This window comes from Ursus arctos, unplaced genomic scaffold, assembly GCF_023065955.2.
Source record: "Ursus arctos isolate Adak ecotype North America unplaced genomic scaffold, UrsArc2.0 scaffold_12, whole genome shotgun sequence".
NCBI lineage: Eukaryota > Metazoa > Chordata > Mammalia > Carnivora > Ursidae > Ursus > Ursus arctos.
Genome location: NW_026622786.1, coordinates 21100215 through 21122034, shown reverse-complemented (window position 1 = coordinate 21122034; position 21820 = coordinate 21100215). Strand labels below are relative to the sequence as shown.

The window sequence follows — 21820 nt, the reverse complement described above, 5'->3', positions numbered from 1 at the left end:
ATAAAAATTTAAACCCCGTATTAAAAAGAGAACCCATTTGCACATTCCCAAAAAAATATAGTTAGAATCTATTTTCTTGTGACACTGACTGGGAATACAAAATGTATTATGCTAGGTAGCACCCCTTGAGAGACTCACGTTTCACATGCAATTTTTTTCCATAAAGGGTAGACATTGATAGTGATAGAAAGTATTGCATAGCTCTATAACTGGCTATAGTAAAGAGTAGAGGGCTTTATAATTGTCAGATAAATAAACATTTACATTTAAAATAAATACATTTGGGCTCACACATTGATTAAATGGATAATGATCAGCTCTACAAAAGTAGGATTTTTGCTTATTTTTTTCATTGGCCTCCAGAACTTTGAGTAGTTACCTGAACGTAGCAGACCCTAAGTAAATAAATGTGTCTGTTGTGTGTGATCTTTCCTTTTCCAGCACTGGAATCACCAACATTCCCATCTTGAGCAAACACACTAACCACTCAAAGGCTCACATTTCTCATCAATAAAATGGGGATAGAAATAGTTTGTCCCCAAGTTTTTGTGGTATTTAATGTGGTGATGCCTCTAAAGTTCTTTAAGCAATATCTGTCTTAAAAGTATGAATGCAACAGATCTTAGAGAACCATACATGAACAACTACATATTTCAAAAACAGATATGCAATTTCAAATGAGTGTAGAAGTAAAATTTTATAGAAGAGAAAACTAAGATCCAGAAGTCTACATGGTTATGTTAAAAGAAGGGTAGAGAGTTTTCCACAGAATGATGTCTCTAATCCTAATTTAAATTGTTGGTATACTCATCTTTTATAACCATGACGGATATTTTACACATTAGAATTGCCTAATTGGAAAGAACTCACAGAAAAAGGGTTAAAAACTATAGAAATATCATTTTCCCACCCCATGATTTAAAAAGCAATGGGAACATGGCAAATTAAACATTTTTCAAAGGCATTCAGTAGGTTGTCTTTTTGTTTTATATTTTCTTTGCTGTTCAAAAGCAAAGGCAATAGTATATGTTGACTTGAATGAATTATAATGACCATGACATAAAATATTATTTATTTATTTATTCTGTTATTTTAATACTAAATATTAACCACTACAAGTCACGTGTTATCAACTGAAAGGTAGACACATAACTGCTTTTAAAAGGAGAAATTTGCATTTCTCTCTATAGTTAAGTAACTATATTAACTTTTATGTTAGATTAATCCTCTTCTGCAGCCCCTTCCTCTAAACTTTACAATTAAAATCCAAGAAGGAATAGTATCAGTTTATGTTCTTGGAGCAAAGAGAACAGTGTGGTTATTTCTTTAACTCTTCACACACAGAACACCCAGATGAGTATTTCCTGTTATTTTCACTGGGTGTTTCATACGCCAAGGAGCATTTATAAAGTAAATGAGAGTGGTAAACAGAGAAATCACCTCATCAGCATTCAGTTAAAAGTCAGCCCACTAGAGAGAAGTTTTATAGAAGAGAAAACTAAGACCCAGGTTATATGGTATATCTAAAGTCATATTGTTAAAAGAAAGGTGGAGATTTTTTCCACCCTTTTTGTATTCAGAAGTATAAACATAAATTTTTATGAACTAAAGCTATTCGAGTAGAAGGAGGGAAAAAAAATCTGCCCCTTCTTTCAAAGCCAACTTGACCTTCATGGCAAAACAAATTGAGGAAATTCCCACTCCCCAGATTACATGTATCTTAGATCATACAATCCAAAAAGTCAGATAAAATATCAAGCATTACCAGAACTTAAAGCATAACTACTGAATGATTAAGTCAAAGTCCTGTAATATCTCAATCTTTGGTTATTGATCCCCACTCTCTATACTTTGCTCATCCCTGGTTGGATGTCATAATAGGTTACCTGGATTTCACAGAGAAAATGTACTCTATTTTAAAGAGTATAGTATATGATGAATTGGTCAGTAGGTATAATCCTGCTTAGAATTTATCTATTCCCTGGATCAAGGACTAGGTAAAAGCCAGTGAAAAGACGGTTCTCTGGAATAGGGCATAAAAGCAAAATTAGAAAAAAAAATAGGAATTATGATAGGAAAGACATATAAACTCCTAAGAAAGAAATGACAAGAAAAAATAATAGCACATAAAGAGGAAAAGAGAGTCAGAATGATCAGGACATAGGACATAGTCATGAAATAGAAGTTATAGAAAAGGGGTTAAGTATGTATGGCACAATTTTGAAATCTTGGACATTTACCTTTGAGAAGCTAGATGTCTGACCCCCTCTCACACATTTTCTCCATATCAACTCCTACCACTCTCAGGGGAAAAAATACTGCTGTAACAAAAGAGGTTGTAAGAAAAAGAAGGTGCTTTTACTAAATGCACCGTTCTATTTTAATCTCCTTATTTTTAGAGAAAGGACTATTGGCAAGAAGATGGTTCCATATCAGAAAAAATATACAGAGGAGAGATTATTTAGGGAATTCATTTTCCTTGATTTTGTTTTGTGAAAATGTAGGTAGTAGGTAAAATCTGAGAATTTGCTTGCATAATACGTTTATATATATTGTGTGTTTACATAAATACAAAACGTTTACTCAAGTTTATTTCAACATGTGAGAAAAATGCTTCGCTGCCTTCCTTTCTTCTTTTCAGTCCTTTGTCGCTTTCCGCTTTGTGCGTGTGCATCGAGACATCCACTTAGTGAGTAAACCCCCTGAGATCAGAAAGCATGCCTGTGCTTTGACTGGCATCTATTACCAGCTCTTGTGTACAACATCAGGCATACAGTGAGCACTTGGTTTTTGCCAAACTTTAAAAGCCCAAAGTTACAGCACCCCATTGGGATCTTCTTTGTCTTCTGTGGGAGCACGAAAAACTGTTTAATACACAATCACTTCAAGTAGCACAAACTTTAGAAAACTTAATTTTCATTGATAAAATTGATTTTTATTTATAGCTATAATTAGAACATTAAAAAAATCATTGTTCCCATCTTGTCTTCTTTGCGCTGTATTATTTTAATATATTACTTATTATTTATTATGTTATTTTATCTATTTCCTATCTGTTTTCTTCAGTATACCATAAGCTCTTTGCAGGAAATATCTATTTAATGAATCTATATAACTTGAGCTTAATAGACTATCTGGTATATTCAGATATTTATTTAATTATAGTTTTTTTGTAAGAAAAGATTTTAGCATCTTACAGGGAAGACATAAAATATAAGATAAGATAAATTAAAAATAGACAAGAATAAAAAGGAATAGACAAGAAAAATAGATAAGCAAGTAACTTTTTATTAGCAAAAGTTAGAAGCAATAATATTATTTATCTAAATATGCATACAAAGGACCAAGGTTTTTCCCAACCTCAGGCCATGATCTACTCATGGGTTGTGAAATCAATTTAATGGGTCCTGTCCAGCACTTCTAAAAATAATTGTAATAAAATATAATATATAATATTAAAGTACATCACATGTATTTTCTGATAGAACTGAATTCAGAAAGCTACAAAAACAGATATAAAGCAAAACAGAGTTGTCTTTTTTATTGGATCTCAGCTTTAACTCCATGATTTTTGTAAGTCAAAGTCAAAAGAGAAATTGGCTTCACAATTCATAACAGTTAAAAGGGGGGGGGGGAAAGCTAGCTAACTGCTCAAGAAATTACAAAGATTTCTAAAGCTATGATTAGTAAGATTTCTCCTAAGGCTATTCATAACAAAGGCTCTGCATCAAGCAATCTCCCATGTCTTCAAACAGATCCTTTTGGTTGATATAATGCTACATATCATAGTTCCTCCAAACATAAGCCAATGACATCACAGCTGGACCTAGTAGAGTTTCAGTAAACTCACTTCTGTAGGATTTCATAGCAATGTGAGAGAACTAGCCCGAAGTATACTTCTGACTAAATGGATTATGAATAAAGAGAATGGATGTCAAAAATATTTATAAATAAACAGATGGGCACAATGATGGATGGATGACTATGAAATAATATATTTTGCTTTGTATGGATCAGAATATGTAAAAACAGTATACAAGATACATAATTGTGACATGTACAAACTTCAAAAATCTCACTGTGAGCAAGAACTGCTAATTGATAAAAGCCCTGTTTAGGCTTTTAGTTTTAGTTCATCAATATCCTGTAGAATGAGAAAATTTATTTCTCTAGTAATCCAGAAACACACAGCACACCTAGGCTCCTTGAACACTGTATTCTAGGCTTAAAAAGCTGAAGATTCAATAGTGTACTGAAAAACATCTATAGTCATTAAGGATTCAACCTATACATCTGTTTAAGCAGCCTGAACTTTCATTCCTTTAAATTAAGCTATGGTTATAAAAACCACATATAGGAGTACTAAAGTCAGTTAGCTGTGATATTAACTCCTATAACTCTCTTCCTTTTGAAAAATATTGTTCATAGCGGTAGAGAAGGATCAAGAGAACTTGGGAAAGTGCAACTGAGAGAGGGGTAAAGAAGTAGAGAGGTGGAGAGAAGGACAGGAAGGGAGAGAGAGAGAGAAGAACACTTAATCAAGCAGATTTTGCGGAGAGGTACACATATCTGGAAATGAGTTTGTGTAATGTGTTATCACTACTTTTTATTTCCAAAGGACTATGCACTCGGGTAAGTTGTTACCTTCCCTAAGCCCCAGATCCTTTGCCTTTAAAAATGGAATGATAATATCTACTACTTCAGGCAGCCAAGAACCAAATCAAATAAAGATTATAAAGTTCCCTGCATTAAGAGTTGAAAGAATAAACACTTCTAACATTACTTCATTTCCCTTTCCTATTTCCTTTACCCTTCACATTCTTTATTCACATTTTTTCTGCAGAGAATCCATCACTTTAATATTCTTCTTTAATATGAATAACTAAAATCCCCATCCTTCTCTGTTTTTAAGAATTTCAGTCCTGCACTTACCATGACTTGGTCAATATCTCAAAGGCAAAGTTAATACAGATGGATATAAACTCAGACCCATCTACTACAGAATCAAGAAGTTTTACGGGATATTTGTATACCTTTATCCCTTATGACTTAGAATTTCATGGTCTCTCACCAACTGACCAGATATATTCCTCCGATCTATTGATATCACTCTTTGATCAACATTGCAAAATAGAACTTGTTATCTTCCTTGCTAAAGAAGTCACCATTCCTGCCTGATTCCTTGTGTTTACTATCAATTGAAAGGTAACAGCGTACAAAGTCTTGAATCTCAAAAGATTAGAATTAACATGAACAAATTTTCTGGGTAAGTTATGGTTTACATCTAGAAAATCAACAGTCTTCTTTTAATCTTTTCATTTGGAATAAAACTTTTTCCAATCAAATTTCACATGTACATAATTGTTTTAGATGGAGTAAACCAAGGCTTGTTTAAAACTTGTTACCAGGAATGCCTGGGTGGCTCAGTCAGTTTAGAATCTGACTCTTGATTTTGGCTCAGGTCAGGATCTCAGGATCGTGAGATCGAGCCCCATGTGGGGCTCCATGCTGGATGTGGAGCCTGCTTAAGATTCTTTCTTTCTCCCTCACCCTCTGCTCCCCCCCAAAAAAGATAAAAAACTTGATACAAAGTATAAGTCATCACCATATACCTCTTTACTATATTTTATAGCAATTAAAGCAATAGCACAAGGAACTAATACATATGAATGATGTCTTTAGTTGTTTTGTTTTTTTTTTGCATCAGCTTTGAGGAAGAGTTTCAATTGGTTGATGCATACAGAATTGGATATGTGAATTTATTATAAGAAAGGGTGTTAATTCAAAATAAATAAACTCAGAGTGAGCCTCTGTGGAGCATTTCCATTAGCAAAGTAGAAAAGCCTTTTAAAATATTTTGTGACTGCTGAGAGGTTCTGGGTTTCCATGTGAGAGTGTTTTGTCTTTGTTGTGGTTGATCCTGACCAGGTAAAATTGCTCCAGCCATGGAAGGCATCACTAAACTGTCAATTCTCACAAGGACACAAGCTTGAGGTCATCACTCAGCTTTCATCTTTCCTCACTGCCAGCATCCAATCTTAGTAATAAATCCTTCTCTCCTGCCTTCCTCGTGTTTGCTACATCCGCACTGTCCTTCGACTTCCCACTGGCCTCATCACTGGCTCACTCAATCATCGCATTGATCACTGAGCTTTTATGCTCATCGGGTATCTCCCATTTCTGTTATATATTATACACTAATAATGATATTTTCCCTAAAATTAATTTTTTACTGCAAAAGGCTGTATTTGATTTTTTTCCTCCTCTTGCTCCAAAAACTTCAAATCTTCAAATTATTTCAACTTACTATTTTAGGACTTCATAATCATATGCCATATTATACATCTGCTTTAGCTTTAAATTATGTAAATACATAGCAGAGTGCCTGGATCCTAGCAAGAATTTATCAAATTTTAGTTCTACTCCCAATGTTCTCCACTTTGGTAAGATTAGATATTCCCTAATACCTTATTTTTTTTTCTTGTTCTTAAATGATCTTGCAATCTTCTGCCCTCTGTGAAGCCACACCCTGCAAGATCTTTTTGCTGCTTTCTCTTCTTTTCCTCCCACCCTTGCAGAATTAATATTTATTGTCTGTATATCATAAGGCATTTAATCATTGACTGTCTTATATAGTGCTGTTTAGTGTTTGGTGTGTTTCTTTTTGAAATGGTTTATCATAAAGTCACTTAAAGGAATATATTCCATGGAACTTAATTGGACATAGGGAGGTAAGTAGTAATTGCTAAATAAATTGTATTGAAGCCAACTAAATAAATATTAGCTTTTCATATCATATTTAATATGTAATTCTACATGTGGTCAGATAATTGTTGATTACCATTCTGTTAAATTATATCTCCTGTATATACTATGCACCCAACAAATATATAGATATTAACTGTCCCAAATACCTGGGATAGCATTATTTGATTGGGCCCTAAAAAATAACTTGAAACAATGTAATCCTTGTAGTCATGATTCAGGTTTCACAGATAAAATAACTTGATCTTAAAATACATATATATTTTCTTGAAATAAAATCACTTTAGATCCTGAAGGTCTGATTAAATGGATTGCATTGTGCTGAATAGTTTGAAGATTCTATGCTCAAACAAAAACTTTTGTCGTATTCAGCTATTGTTTCTGCTAGTGCTACCAGCACTAACTTACGAAGATATTTTTAAATGTTCTATATAATTTTATGCATATAGAAGGCCAAATATAGTTACTGAAATGCTTATTTTTCCTTTTAAAAAATCTTTACCGTATGTCCACACCTACCTTAATCATTGTAGCATGACATTTATGTGATCTGCAGAATAAATATGCTAATCAATCTGCCAAAGATTATAATGCCATGTTCTCAGTCTCAGTTATGCTGTATACACTTGACTCCAATATCAGGCTTTGTGATCATTTAAATAGATAGATATGGAAATATTACTGTGTGCCAGGCACTCTGCCTTGATGTACTAAAATAACACAGAAATTCACAGCCTACTGAGAGAGACAACCAATTATATTCCAATGTAATTTCTAAAATACAACCCATAACAAAGAGCACAAAGGGTGAAGAAATTTCACCAATAAATGAAATGGAGGCAAATTGTCCAGAGATGACTTTATAGAGATTTAACATTTCAGCCTCATCTTTTTGGGTGAGTAGAATTTTTGTCAAGTAGAGAAAGGATATAGTTTCCCGGAAGAAGGGGAAAAGTAAATAGTATTCTCTCTGCAAAATATAAAAGATCGTGGCAGTTTGAGAAGCATGAAGTTCAGTGCATTAAATTGGGTAGAATCAGAGGGAGTCAACAAGGCAAATAAAACAGGCTATGGTGAATGGGACCAAGCTGTGAACTCATTGGTCATTATAAAGAGTGTGTTTCTGAAGGAAGCATGGGACCATGAGCTGTAGAAAAGCAGAGGGAGGGCATAGTTAAGGATGTGCACCTGTAATTCTCAAACCAGTGGGCAAAACTGAAGAGGCTAAGGAAATGGAGTCAGGGACATGCGGTAAGACACTACCGAGCAAGGAGAGACAGGAGAGAGTCTGAACAAAGGCGGTAGCAGTGGTGATCAAGAAAGGGGGACAAAATAAAGAAACACTTTGGAGGGGGTCTAATATGATGTCAATATTTTGTGTAAGGAAGTTAAGAGAGGATTTAAAGCCACTTTCAGCTATTCAGCTTGGTGAAATAAGATGAAGAATGAGATGAGGCCACTAAAATTGGTGGTTTAGCTGTTATTGGTAACCCTTCTGAGTACAAGTAAGAACAAAGTTGAACTCGTGGGCAAAAATGAAGGCTGCATGCAATTGCTTTCAGAGGGATTGATGTATATCTCAAGAAAGGAAAAGGTGAAGTAAAAATCTGGTATTTGCTCATTTGCCAATTATTTCATAAGGTTACAGTAACTAAGTAAAGCAATCTGGATAACACATAAATGAATATACGCCTTTCCCACTTAGGAGAGTTTTTAAAAGCACTGACAAAATTCAAGTCTCATCAAGTACTCACAATAAGACAAATTATGATTTATTTCCTTGAGTATTTAAAAAGCAAGCTAGCTCCTTTTACCTCCTGACAGTAGCAGTGGAGTAAATATTTCCAATCGTCTAAACTCCTCTGTTTCTGCACTCATTAGTGCATGCAATTAGTAGAAACCAGGCATTGACTGATTTGATTGACATGTGTTTATTTTCTCTCCTACACACCATGGGATCACAGCATGAGAGTAATGAAAGAAGAGCTATAATTTGCAACCAAGGGTAGCACGGCTATTTATTATAATCATACTTACAACTGGACCCGGTGGGCCCTGGGGACCTTCTCCTCCTTTCAGTCCAGGTGCACCCTGGGAAATGAGAATAAAAACAAAGAAAATGAATCAATGTGACTTGAATATAAATAGAAGATGTATGACTGATAAAATGAAGATGGTAAGCAGTGTTTTTAGACTCAAATATACATTGCTATATATATTATGATAATCAATGTTTATGCTTACGCATTTCCCCTTAATTACTCATGAATCTTTATTTAGTTAAGTCCCGAGAAAAATGCTTCTGATAAGCAATCTCATTTACATGCTTTATCTATATGTTGATTATACCTGAGCTCCAGGAAGACCTCTTTCACCTGGGAAACCACGTAGTCCTGCTGGTCCATCTTTCCCTGAGATACCTTGAGGACCTGGGTCACCCTAGAGAATATAATACACATCAATCATAGAGAGTAATTTCTACATTTTTCTATACTCAAAGCTATTATTGCCTCTAACCTGTAAGTAAAGCCTAAATGTCATTCAAAAATGAGAATATTGGTGGAATGCCATATACATTAAAATGAACAGACCACTACTTATATTTAAGACTGTATATAAATGGATGGCTTTCTGGTCAATGGAGCTAAGTGGGCTTATGTTATTGTTTAGTCACACTTTGAAGTACAATAAGCTGAATATTTTACTGGTATATCTTTCTGATCCATTTAAATACTATGCTAACATGTAGAGACTCTATGGACAGGTGATGAGAAGCTACAGTGAAAAGCAAATAGATGTTTTCAGCCAAGAAGATTCCTTGAGAGCATCATACCTTTGCACCTTCTTTTCCCGCAGCACCGGGAAGACCTTGCTCACCAGGAGGGCCCGGAGGGCCAGGATGTCCTCGTTCACCTATCGGACCAGTCTCGCCAGTTGGTCCCTAAATTGGATCAGCAAAACCTTATTAGATTACTCTTTTACTTTGGGTCAGGATAACACAAATCCCAAAGAAGTAGTACTCCCTTTCGCAGAAATTTATCATTCTTATTTACTTCCATGCTGTCCTACAAAACAAAAAGCAGCGTATCTGGGAGGAGTTGGAGAAGAATAAGTGTCGTCCTTGGTTAGGACCTCATTTACATAGGTAAATTCAAAGAGCTATTTTCTTTGTTCACTACCAGAAGTGCTTCGGAGTGAGACCAAAGTATTGCTAAAAACTGCAGGTTTTCACTAGTTTCATCCTATTTCCTCTTTTTATATAAGATGCCAAATGAGGACAGGAGTAAAAGAGACATTGGTACCACACTGGTAGCTACTCAATGAATCACTGCTTGATAATAAGCCTCGGTCCCCTGGAACCCAAACAACCAAAGCAGTTCTCCTTGGAATTTCCACGACTGGAGACCTCTCTATAGTTAATTTATATTCGTTTGACAAAGTCTAGGGAATATAGCGGGGAGATCCTGCAGGCCGTGAGTTTGGGCTGGCAGTTCCTCCCGGCCAAAGGCTGTAACAAATAGCCCGCTGCCTTAAATTGCTGCAAATGCCAAAGTGAAAAATGTCGGGTCATTTACGTGTCCCCTGAGTGGTGCTGTTCTGTGGTGCTAAAGTTTAATGAGCTTTCAAGTATAAATAGAGAATGGTGACCAGTTGCTCTCTATCTCCACTTAGAACAAAGCAAAATGAAGGATTTAAGTTAAAGACATATAAAGGGAAAGTTTCCAGATGCTAAGGTTGTTAAACAGTGGAAAGTGTTGTTGAAGTTGTTTATGCATTATCATTCCCTGTTATTTCTCTAAAAATGCAACAGATTCTTAACCTCTGGTCTTGGATAAAGAATAGATCTGTCTCGTATTTGGCTGTAAATTTCTAGGTTTAAATTCTTTTAATTATATATTGCTGAAAGTCCCCAATTTATCATTAATGTACAAACATTCCCCCACAAAGGAATTTTTCTTGGATATCTGATCACTGGAATTTCAGTAGTAAGCAAGGTAAAATTGATCCTTAATTTAATGGCTATCACCATTGAGACAAAAATGAGCAGTGATTCACATGACTACAAAAAATGGAGTAAATATCAGATATCATGATCAACATTGTTCCTATTAAATCACTTATTTTGCCTTAACATGAAAATTAGTTTACTGAAATCAGGGATTGGATATTCTCTCTTAAAAGAATCAATAAAGAAAACTAACTCAATGGAAATGCATCCTCAGTAAAACATCTGATACTTTAACAACAACAATAACAACAAAGATCTCAGAAGCCAGATGTCTACATTAGGCAGAGATGAATTTTCAAAGGGGTAAGGTCCTGAACTATTCAGTTAAGCCCCTTGATGTCTACATTCTATTTGGACTTTAATTCCATTCCTATTCATGGATATTGATTATAATAGGAATCATTCTTTAAGTTATATTTTTTCACTGAAAATTACCATGAAGTTGCGTGAAATGAAAAAATAAGGGTAGCTAATTATTGAAGGAGTATTTTTTCTTTTTTAATTAAAACTGGTAAGCAGTTAAGAATTTTTCAGCACGGAGGCACCTGGGTGGCTCAGTCAGTTAAGCAACTGACTTTTGATTTTGGCTCAGGTCCTGATCTCAGGACCGTGAGATCCAGCCCCACATGGGGCTCCGCGCCCAGCATGGAGTCCGCTTGAGATTCTCTCTCTCCCTCTCCCTGTGCCCTGACCTTCATTTGCCAGCATGCTCTCTCTCTAAATAAATACATAAAATCTTAAAATAAAAAGAGTTCTTCAGCACACACACACAAAAAGAATGCAAAAAAAAAAATCATGCATGCTACATTTTTCTCTTATAAAAGAATAAATAGCATTTCCCTAGGTTCAGGATTCATCTCTGGAATTAAATGATTAATCACTCCAAGAATTCTTCATTTTTGCCTCTGTCACACATGCTCCTAGAAAGAAGATGCAGTTTTTTGTTTCTCTGCTTATATGTATGTTTGAATGTGCACATTTGTGTGTGTGTTTGTGTGTGTGGGTGTATTTGAGTTACAAAGTCTTAAGAACTAATTATAGGCTGAGAAAAAAACTATTTAAAGCAATTAAATAATTAAAACACTTATTCAACTGCTCTTGCTCTTTTGCGATGATTTGTGATTAGCAGGGGTGAAATTCCAGCTGAGTAAACTAAATGCGTTCTTTCCATTCAATACCACTTTGCCAGAATAAATATTTCCCATTCTCACAAATTATTCTACAATTCAGTCTACTGCATCAATTTTTGAGACTCTTTCTGCCACCTATGTTGAAAAAGCTATCTGTCACTTTCATTATTTAGACATATTCAAAGATTACAAACTAATATTTTATCATTGATGGAAATCATTGTTATAAAGACAAAAATCTTAAACATGAAATATTCTACAAATATTATAATTTAAGGAAAAAATCTGTTTTCAAAGTTTTATATTATATTTCTAATATATTTACATCTGAATCTAATTTATACTCAGAAATCTGAAGTCATTTTGTATTTGAAATTCTGGGGAAAGATGATGGTCAATCTTTCTAATAAAGCATTTTGGTTTTCGCAGACAGTACTATGGTCAGGCTTTCATGTTAACTTCATTGTGAATTTTCTGACTTAATTTTCATTATTTCTTTTATTCTCTTTTGTTTATGCAGCCAACTGAAAAATCTCTTCAGCTAAGTAATAGTTTGCTAAAGTTTATTTGAGGTAGCCCAGTTGCATTTATTTAAATGTGATGTAAAATCTAAAATACATCATTTTGAATCATAATAAAATGGGCAGATTTTATACAGCATAGAAAAGATGAAAATATAAACAGGAAAATAAATCTTATTAGAGATATAAAGTAAATGGACATACCTGCGGTCCAACGACACCCCCTGGCCCTGGGGGGCCAGTCTTGCCTTGAAATCCCTAAGGAAAGAAAGCATAATCTGTTAAAGTTATACATGACAAAAGCATAAGTTAAAATTTGGTAAGATAACTCATGTCAAAACAAAGTCACTTTTTGGTTAAAAATACTTATTTTTTAAATTTATTTTATTTTATTATTTTTATTTCTTTATTTTGGGAGGGTAGGCAGAGGAAGAGGGAGAGAGAGAATCCCAAGCATGAGCTGAGCATGGAGCCGGACGTGGGGCTCAATCTCACAACCCTGAGATCACGACCTGAGCCGAAATCAAGAGTCAGATACTTAACTGACTGAACCACCCAGACACCCCTAAAAATACTTATTTTTTAAATGCTTAAATATGAGTTATTCTATTCCAGTGTTCTTTAAAATTCTAAATTTACCATCCTCACTATTTCACATAATAGTCCAATGATTACTTTCAATAAAATTAAAAAAAGAAAAGAAGACAATGGAATGAAGATAGAGGAAAAACGTATTCTGAGCCCTATTCCACTTGGTCAAACAACAGCGAGGTTTTTATTTTATTTTTATTTTATTTATTTATTTTTTTAAAGATTTTATTTATTTATTCGACAGAGATAGAGACAGCCAGCGAGAGAGGGAACACAAGCAGGGGGAGTGGGAGAGGAAGAAGCAGGCTCACAGTGGAGGAGCCTGACGTGGGGCTCGATCCCATAACGCCGGGATCACGCCCTGAGCCGAAGGCAGGCGCTTAACCGCTGTGCCACCCAGGTGCCCCATCACAGCGAGGATTTTAATGTAAGAATGTTTATGGATGAAATAAATGATGATGCAGACATTCTTGAAACAGTCCACTGGTTCTATATACAGAAATAAATCTATCATCTGTGATATTAATGCATTTCCCTTTCCTGCATTCCAACATAAAATAATAGAATCAAAACAAAATAAAAACAAAAATAAAACAGGATGTAGAGTACATTTGTAAAAAGAACACTGTGCCTGATTAGCAATCATTTCAGCATTTTATCAGTATTCTTTCTTAACCCCCCCCCCAAATGCAGTTACAAATGTACCTTGTAAATAATGCAACCATTAAGATAAAACCTGGTAGACGTAAGCAGCAGGTAGTCACTAACAAAGCCTTTGAGCATATATTTTGGTGTCTGTATTTCTCTAGACTTGTGGGTTATTCATTGTGTATGACTGTTTTATGATGGGCAAATTTCTTTCCATGTAAGTTAACTTACATTTAACAGTTGGAGAAGTAGCTTCAAAATACGGGGAGAAAAACCTTCAGAACTGAGTTAAAGCAAGTAGTGTCTACAAAAGTATTCATGGCAACATGTGACTGGAAATAATAAGATTGAAAAGCAAAGGGCAGAAACTGTAGTCCGGTGTTTGTATCGCAACCTTCCAGATAAGTGATTAAATTATTTATAATAACAAAATTTTATAAGTAGGAAAAAGGAAAAGAACCTGTGTTTGTAATTTTATTGACATTTCAGGGAAAGAAAACAGAGTCCTTCCACTTTTTAAACCATTAATTCTTGAGACCAACAGAGTTTGTCTTGAGAAACCACTTTTAATAGCAAAACAGGGGCACCTGGGTGGCTCAGTCGGTTAAGCATCCGTCTTCAGCTCAGGTCATGATCTTGGGGTCCCAGGATCCAGCCCCTCCTAGGGCTCCCTGCTCAGTGGAGAGCCTCCCTCTCCCTCTGCCTGACACTCCCCCCGCTTGTTCTCTCTCTTTCTCTGTGTCAAATAAATAAATAAAAGCTTTTTAAAAATATTTAAAAAATAGCAAAACAAATTAATACAAGGGGAATACATCATAGAATGTATTTTGCATTCTAGCCATGCTGATCTTCTAACCTTTCTCTGAATAGCCATACACCACGTATTTGTATAGCTTGTTCCCTCTGTCTGGATTACGCCTTCTCCCAATTTCTGATCACTAAGTTTGACATGAAGATACAAATGCAATACCGAACTTGAAGAAAAAAAAAAAGGTCTTACAAGGTTTGTTTTTTTTTTTCCTTAGTAACTGTCAGAGCAAGAACAGCATACAAAAAATGATTGTAATAATAATTAATGAAAACGAAGTGATTAAAAAACAATGCTTAATTGAGGAAATTCTGTGAAAAATGTGGAAAGAGAAAACCTTGGGTGTTAGGATATCTGAGTGGGTGACTGATTTGGGAGAAGCTGGAGGACAGCACTGTTTATATTATGTCTGTTCCTTTAATACGTTCAGAGTATTTGCAAATATCCAATAAATGTGACACAAATAAACCATGTACAAGAAAATTTTGTAGTTCACAGTGGAGTGTGCTTGTTCAATATTGTCGTATAATAAGACTATACTTGCCACTTAATTTTAGAATAACAAGTTAAATTATGTTTTTCAAAGTCCCTGAAAACGGAGATCAATTTGCTACATTCGGTCTGCTGTAAGACCCAATAAAAACGTTAACTCCTATTCTGATAATCTGTAGGAGACTAAGTTAATTTTAGGATGACTGTAGGATTTGGCAGTGTGTTCCTGAGACAAACTTGCTTTTTTTCAGTATAACATAATTTATTTTGAACTTTTGCCGGTGGCCTTAAAAAGCTTTAAATTGTAAAATGTCAGAATGAAACTTCAATTCAAGGATTTCTCACTGGGGACAAATCTCAAATATAACAAAAGAAAATAAGGTGACACATATATAGTAACATACGGCTACTCTAGTTTCTGACTCTTTCTTGTACAAGGCAATCCTTTGAATCCCAGTCAGCACAGAACAAGGTGAGAAAGAAAGGTTGCTGAATAGAGGATGATTCACTCTTGCTCTTAAAAGTGGATTTGAAATCAGGAATACATTTTCCAGAAATAATTCTAACCTTTGTCTATGAGAAACTACTAGAGGAAAGTATCCGTCTTAGAATCACTAGTTAATATGCTATTGTAATATGCTTTGTTTAAATTTAAATGTTATATATAATATAGCTCCTCTGGATAGAAGCAGAAGGTCTTGATTAAATTGAAGACATAAGGGATTTTACAATGCCTATTCTCTAGGTATCCCCTTTTCAAAAGACATTTTGAGAATATTCTAGAGTTACTCCCACAAAGTTACACAATGACTTAGTTAAAAATGATTGACTGCAAGATTTGAATGAGAGTACGTTTGCAAATCTGAGTATGGATTCTCCATTAACGAGTTTATTTTATGCTCCTCATGCAGATGTAATTCCCGGGAGGAAACCGAACAATTATACTCTTTGGTCTCACTAAGTCATATTTGATTCTGCTTTTGAAATCCAAGATTTTGAAGCTTACAACCTGACTAAAATGAGGAAGTTGTTGCACTAAGAATCATCACTTGGTGAGCAAAACAGGAATTGAGTTGCTGCTGATAGATTGTTTATCCTACGCAAAAAAAATCATCCTGTTTTCAGATTTGTTGCTCTGTGCACTGCAATGCAACTCATATGTCTTCATGCTGGCTGCGTGCCCTAAAATGACTTTGAACCACATCATCAAAGCTAGTCTGTGTTGTGATTTCCTTAAGAAATCTGGATAAAATTAATCAATGGTGAGATCCAAGAATGGAGTCCAAGGACACGTGCTAAGCTATGATAACTTCTGATTAGATTAACATACCCCTGGAAAAGCCAGGCACATGGTTCTGTAACAGTAGCAGAATAAACAAACAAACTCACTGGGATTTTTAAACCATACTTAAGGTGCCAGTTTCCCCCCTGCCCAAATCATTGTATTCACATAAGTCGTTCAGACAATTTATTTCATGTTATAGTCCTCATAATTTTAAAATAAAATTCAGTTACATTTTATTCATTTACATTTTCCTACTAAGGCTAGAAGAGACATTTGACATAGTTTCTACCCAGTTATAGACTTCTGGTTCCAACATCAGAAAATATTTCATCCCTTTGTTCTGGATAGAAGAACTTATTAAACGCATGGCTTGGTGTAATGTGTTTCCTTTAGAGAGTGAACGTGTGATAGGGTTGGATGGAATATATCTTTAAACAAATACTTTTGTGAAAGGCTTAAGGTGGACAACCTTGTAGAAGTATCCAAAAGATAATGGGGTCTTCTCCATCAACTCATCCCCAAAGTTCTGTTATTGACAATAAGGACAGTCAAATCAAGTAATACCCCATATCCTCAAGTATATTCATTTGTGGTGGGATACAAATTTGGGTCTATTTATGTATTTTATGTATATTTTTAAATAAAGATTTCAATGAAATTAATTTCTCCATTGTCCATAACCTAGGAAAGTAGCTGTTAATAATAAAGTAGCTTTCTGTGAAACGATGAAGTACTAGAGATGAAAATTTCAGTCAAAAGAGCGGGGTCACTTACAGTCTCTCCACGTTGTCCAGGGTGTCCTGGCAGACCATCCTTCCCAGGTGGCCCCTGAAATCACAAATATTAAATACCACATGTCGTAAATCTTTCTTGAAATTGTTTATACTTTAAATGTAATCTGTTAGACAATTTTCTCATCGTATTTTCATTAGGTGTCGTAATTTTATTTTCTGTTGATTTTATATATGGTAGTATATAATCTTTAGGATTATTCTATCCGTACCTGTGACCAAGAGAAAATTGTAGAACTCCATTACGAACATTTTACATTTAAATGATTTTGTTAGCATCTATTTTTTAAAAACATATTCACACAGATCTGTATTTTTAATTTTACAAAAAGGCTTAGTTCTTCAGTACTTGACAAATGAGCTTTTTTCCCCTCTTTTTGGTGATCTGTCCCTAACTCAATTTCCCGCGCCTCAAGATTTGGATAGCAGAAAGATAGTGTCCTCTAGTGGTGGTCTGAGCTTCTAACTGGTAAGAATGAGAAGAAATACAAACATAAACAAGGGCACTTTGTCTCTCAATTGCTTCAAGTAAAGGGAACAAGGTAAGGTGCAATGCTCAATTTTGGAAGTCATCAGGGCCAAATTTTCCCAGTGAGTTTTCTTAAATATCCTATAGGACACAGAATGTTTGTTAAGCACTGGACAGAAAATCTACTATGTTATCACTTTCTCTAAAGGATGCTGTCTGTGTCATGACTGAAGAAATAAATGAAGCAATTAACTAAGCACTTAAAGTAAACAACTCTGTGTGGTTCCTGTGTTTTAGATCCTTAGTAGAAATAGATTGCTTCTTTAGTCTGCATTATAGATTATTTGCCCTACTCAGAAACCATTAAGTGTTGGGGTCAGATTTCAAAACAGGTTTAATAGGTATAGGCAGAAATATTCTCACCTCTGGATAAATGAAGAGAAATGATCATTTTAATAACATTTTTAATGATAACAGATACACCTTTCACTCTATGTTAATCATTTAATGAAATTTATTTAGCTTAAAAATGCATTATTTACAAAAATCTATTTTAAAATATCAATTATTTTTATACTGAGTTAGAAAAAAGGCTTTGTTTCAAAATAAGATTATTTTCACTGACAGCTTTGTTTCACTGGAGTAAGACTTCTTTGACGCTGGCTCCAACAGTTCAGGAGAAAGACCTCCTGACAGTGTCTAGTCCCAGCCCTGCTCCCTGATCTCATCTCGTCCCTGGCTGCCATGTGAATTAGCAGCTGTAAGTAATGACTGTTCTTATGACTTTTCACAAGATTATTGCTTGCTCAGTGATTTGCTCATGTTTCCCAGGATCACCTCAGTGGTACTAGTAACATCCTCTGAAAAGACCAAAACTGGAATGTTTTTAACCAAGGCCCCAAAACATTTTTGGCCAACATTGAACCATTTCTTCTTTCAAAACCATCTATTACATATTTATGTATTAGGCACTAGGTGTACAGTAATATAAGAGTTAGCTCTGCCCTCAGTTTAAAGATGAAACACAGATATAAGTAGTTAATTCATAGTGGCTCCATGTAAGTTCAGTAATTCAAAACAGTAAATAAAAACAAATTCTGTAGCTTATTATTATTTTGATACATATGGGAATAAATGTGCAGTCAATCGGGGGCAGAAGTAAAAGTTTTAATTGAAAACACAGAGAGTGGCAGCTAAAGGATAGTAAATATGAATGAGGCTTTTTTTTCCCCTCTCTACTAAAATGCCCCTCATATGATGTGTTTTGCCATCAGCGTAAACCATTTCCATGTTTTCTGGCAAATCTGTAAATATAAGTTTCAATATCTCATTATATTTGCTGATTTGGGAAGCATAGATTACACTTTTATTGCAAAATATTATAACCCTTTAAAATGGTGGTCCTAGATCACAATGATGTCACCTTGGCATGAATACATGATTTTTAATGACTTTACTACATATTGTGAGGAACAGTGTTAATAGACTACATAAAGAATTCATACCATCATCATTTTTCTTGATTTAAGTATATATTTCAAATATTAAGTGATTAATTCTAAATAATTGTAATGGCCCCACACTACTATCCAATAAGATAAAGCAGAATAATTACCAAATAATTTCATGGCATTAATTTTAAAATAATGATTTTATTGGTCAAAAGAGATTTCCCCTTGATGTTGTTGAAGGGCAGTGGCAACAAATTTATCGAAATGAGAGTGTGCAACGCAATCTGTGAAAAGACACTTATAAATAAATGTTAAGGATATTTTTTCACTTCCCTTTGGAATTGAATTTTTATTTTTCCTCTTCTATAAATAGAATGTATGTCATAATAGTTGTGTTATAAATCTTAATCACTTCAAGTTAAAATTCTTCTTAAATAGGGTAACAATATCCTGACATTGGCATGAGATTAACAGACTCTAAACATGAACATTCCAAGCACATAATCCATTTATGTATGTGTATCTGTGTGAATTTATATATAAAAATATACACACACACACACGCATACACATTTTCTGATTACAATGAAGATGAGCCAATTAATTTGTAGAAAAGGGAGCTTGGCTCTAGCCCTCCACCTGAATTTCTTCTTTCTGTATGAAAGAGATGAAGGCACTCTGTCCTAAATGTTATAAAACTGCATACCAGAGAAATAATAGGTACTTTTATTTCATGCTCTAATGTTTCACTTGTCACAGAAACAGAGTATAAAAATCATTTTGTTTAGCAGTGAAAGCAATGTTCCTTAACAGTGTCATGTCTCTCCAACTAGACTGCATGTTTCTCAAGTGTAGGCATTTATTATACTTCTAATACTTCTTAGAGACAAAATGCATGCATGATTAACGGCTCAAAACTTGTTGAAAGATACATGAGAGAATGGACTGAAAAAGTCTGAGGAAAAAATGGGTCAAATGGCTTTCTTTGACAATAAAATTACATTCCATGAAGGAAACAATTCTTAGCAATATGTACAATATGTACAAATATAAATGGTATGATAATGTGGAAGTTATACATATCACTGGATTTTATGTTGCTAAACAATGATCTATGTACATGGTTTCAAAATACTTATGAGAAACGTCCTATGTATATAATCATTTTTGTAACTATTTTCACTTCTCTACATGTGAAACTTTGTAAGACAATATTACATTTGGAAGGAAACTGAGATAGTGGGTAAACAACATTATATGCAGGTAGTATCGATACTATTTTATATTTAATATTAGCTATTTGCATTAGACAAAATACTGTAATATAGATAACAGTCCTTTTTGATATGTTTGCAGTAATAAAGCAAAACTGTTAGTGTTGAAACAATATTTTAAACAAAATGTCTAAAAATTATTGCCAAAAGTGAGGGATTGCTTCAACATTTAATATTTACTATAAGTCAGTATTTCTTGATAAATAATTCATTTTTTAAAGATGTGAGCTAAAAGGCACATTTGAAAGTTATCAGTGAAATTGAGGGTTATTCAATTCAATAAAAAATTGGGTACCCATATTCATTTAGTTACAAATTATTTTCAACATGTTTAAAAGTATAATGAAATCAGATGCAACATTTATTTAAAATTTTAACGTCTTAGTTCAGAATTTTCTGAATCGTTTCTTTATGCAAGATTGTTATTGGGCTATATTTGGTTAACTACAATTATTTGAAAATAGGGAACTGGTATATACAATTTTTGAAATACTGGCATATATAAAAAGTCCCATATACCTTCCTCACACAAGGTGAATGCTGTGGTTTTGTCAAAAAGATTCAGTTCAAAATCAGTTGAGAATATTCAGTTGAAAAATGTATATCAGTGAGCCTCCAAATGAAAATATCCAGAATGTGAGTAAAACTACTAGTAATGATTTAGTTATCTGTATTATTACAGTGAAAAAACATTTGATTCTCAAATTATTGACTGAAAATTTTAACAATACTTAGCTTCCTGCTGAGTAGATCATATCCAAACTATGCTGGTTTTATTTTCAGCCAAAATATTTTTTAGTTTGTCACTTACAGTATGGCCCATGGAGCAGCAGCATTGGCATCACCTGGACTTTTCAAGTAATGTCAAGACTCAAGACTCACCCCAGACCTACTAAGTCAAATCTACATTTTTAACAAGGTACCGACACAATTTGTATGCACATTAGAGTTTGCATAGCATTATCTAGTGTAGACCAGAAGACTGGCTCACAAACTTGAGCGTGCATCAGAACTCCCCGGAGAATTTGCTAAACCCAGACTGGGCCCCTCTAGTTGAGCGAGGTGGCATGTCTCACAAATCCCCAGTGGTGCTACAATGCTCTGACCCAAGGACCACACTCTGAGAACAACTTCCTTAGACACACGGGTGCTATGGCCCAAAACTCTGTGTTGAAATTCATGCTGAAATCCTAAATCGTATGTTGAAATTCATATGTTGAAATCCTAACCTTCAGAGGTGATGGTATTAGTCAGTTGGGCCTTTGGGAGGTGCTTAAGTTATGAAGGTGGAACCCTCATGAATGAGATCAGTGACATGGAAGGCTCTGGAGCTCCCCAACCCCTTTGCCACGTGAGGATACAATAAAAAGTCGGTTACCCGGAAGAGGGCCCTCACCCGCCCAGGCCAGCACCTTGATCTAGGACTTCCAGCCTCCAGAACTGTGAGAAATGAATTTCTATTGTTTATAAGCTGTCTGGTCTCTGGGTGTGTTGTTTTGTTTGGTTGGGTTTTTTTTGTTATAGGAACCAAAATGGACTAAAATAGTGGGTAAGTTAATTCTGGTTCTGAGTAGTTGCTAAGAAAA

General features: G+C 34.6%; 1 protein-coding gene across 1 annotated transcript in view; it reads right to left on the bottom strand.

The window, feature by feature from the left end:
* Positions 1–21820, bottom strand: part of COL11A1 (collagen type XI alpha 1 chain) — a 561059-nt gene that overhangs the window by 54080 nt on the left and 485159 nt on the right. The window contains exons 46-50 of the mRNA XM_057310420.1: positions 17024–17077; positions 12630–12683; positions 9599–9706; positions 9115–9204; positions 8803–8856 (exon numbers count right to left, since the gene is read on the bottom strand). Coding sequence (XP_057166403.1) covers positions 8803–8856; positions 9115–9204; positions 9599–9706; positions 12630–12683; positions 17024–17077 — 360 coding nt within the window. The remainder of the gene's footprint in view (positions 1–8802; positions 8857–9114; positions 9205–9598; positions 9707–12629; positions 12684–17023; positions 17078–21820) is intronic.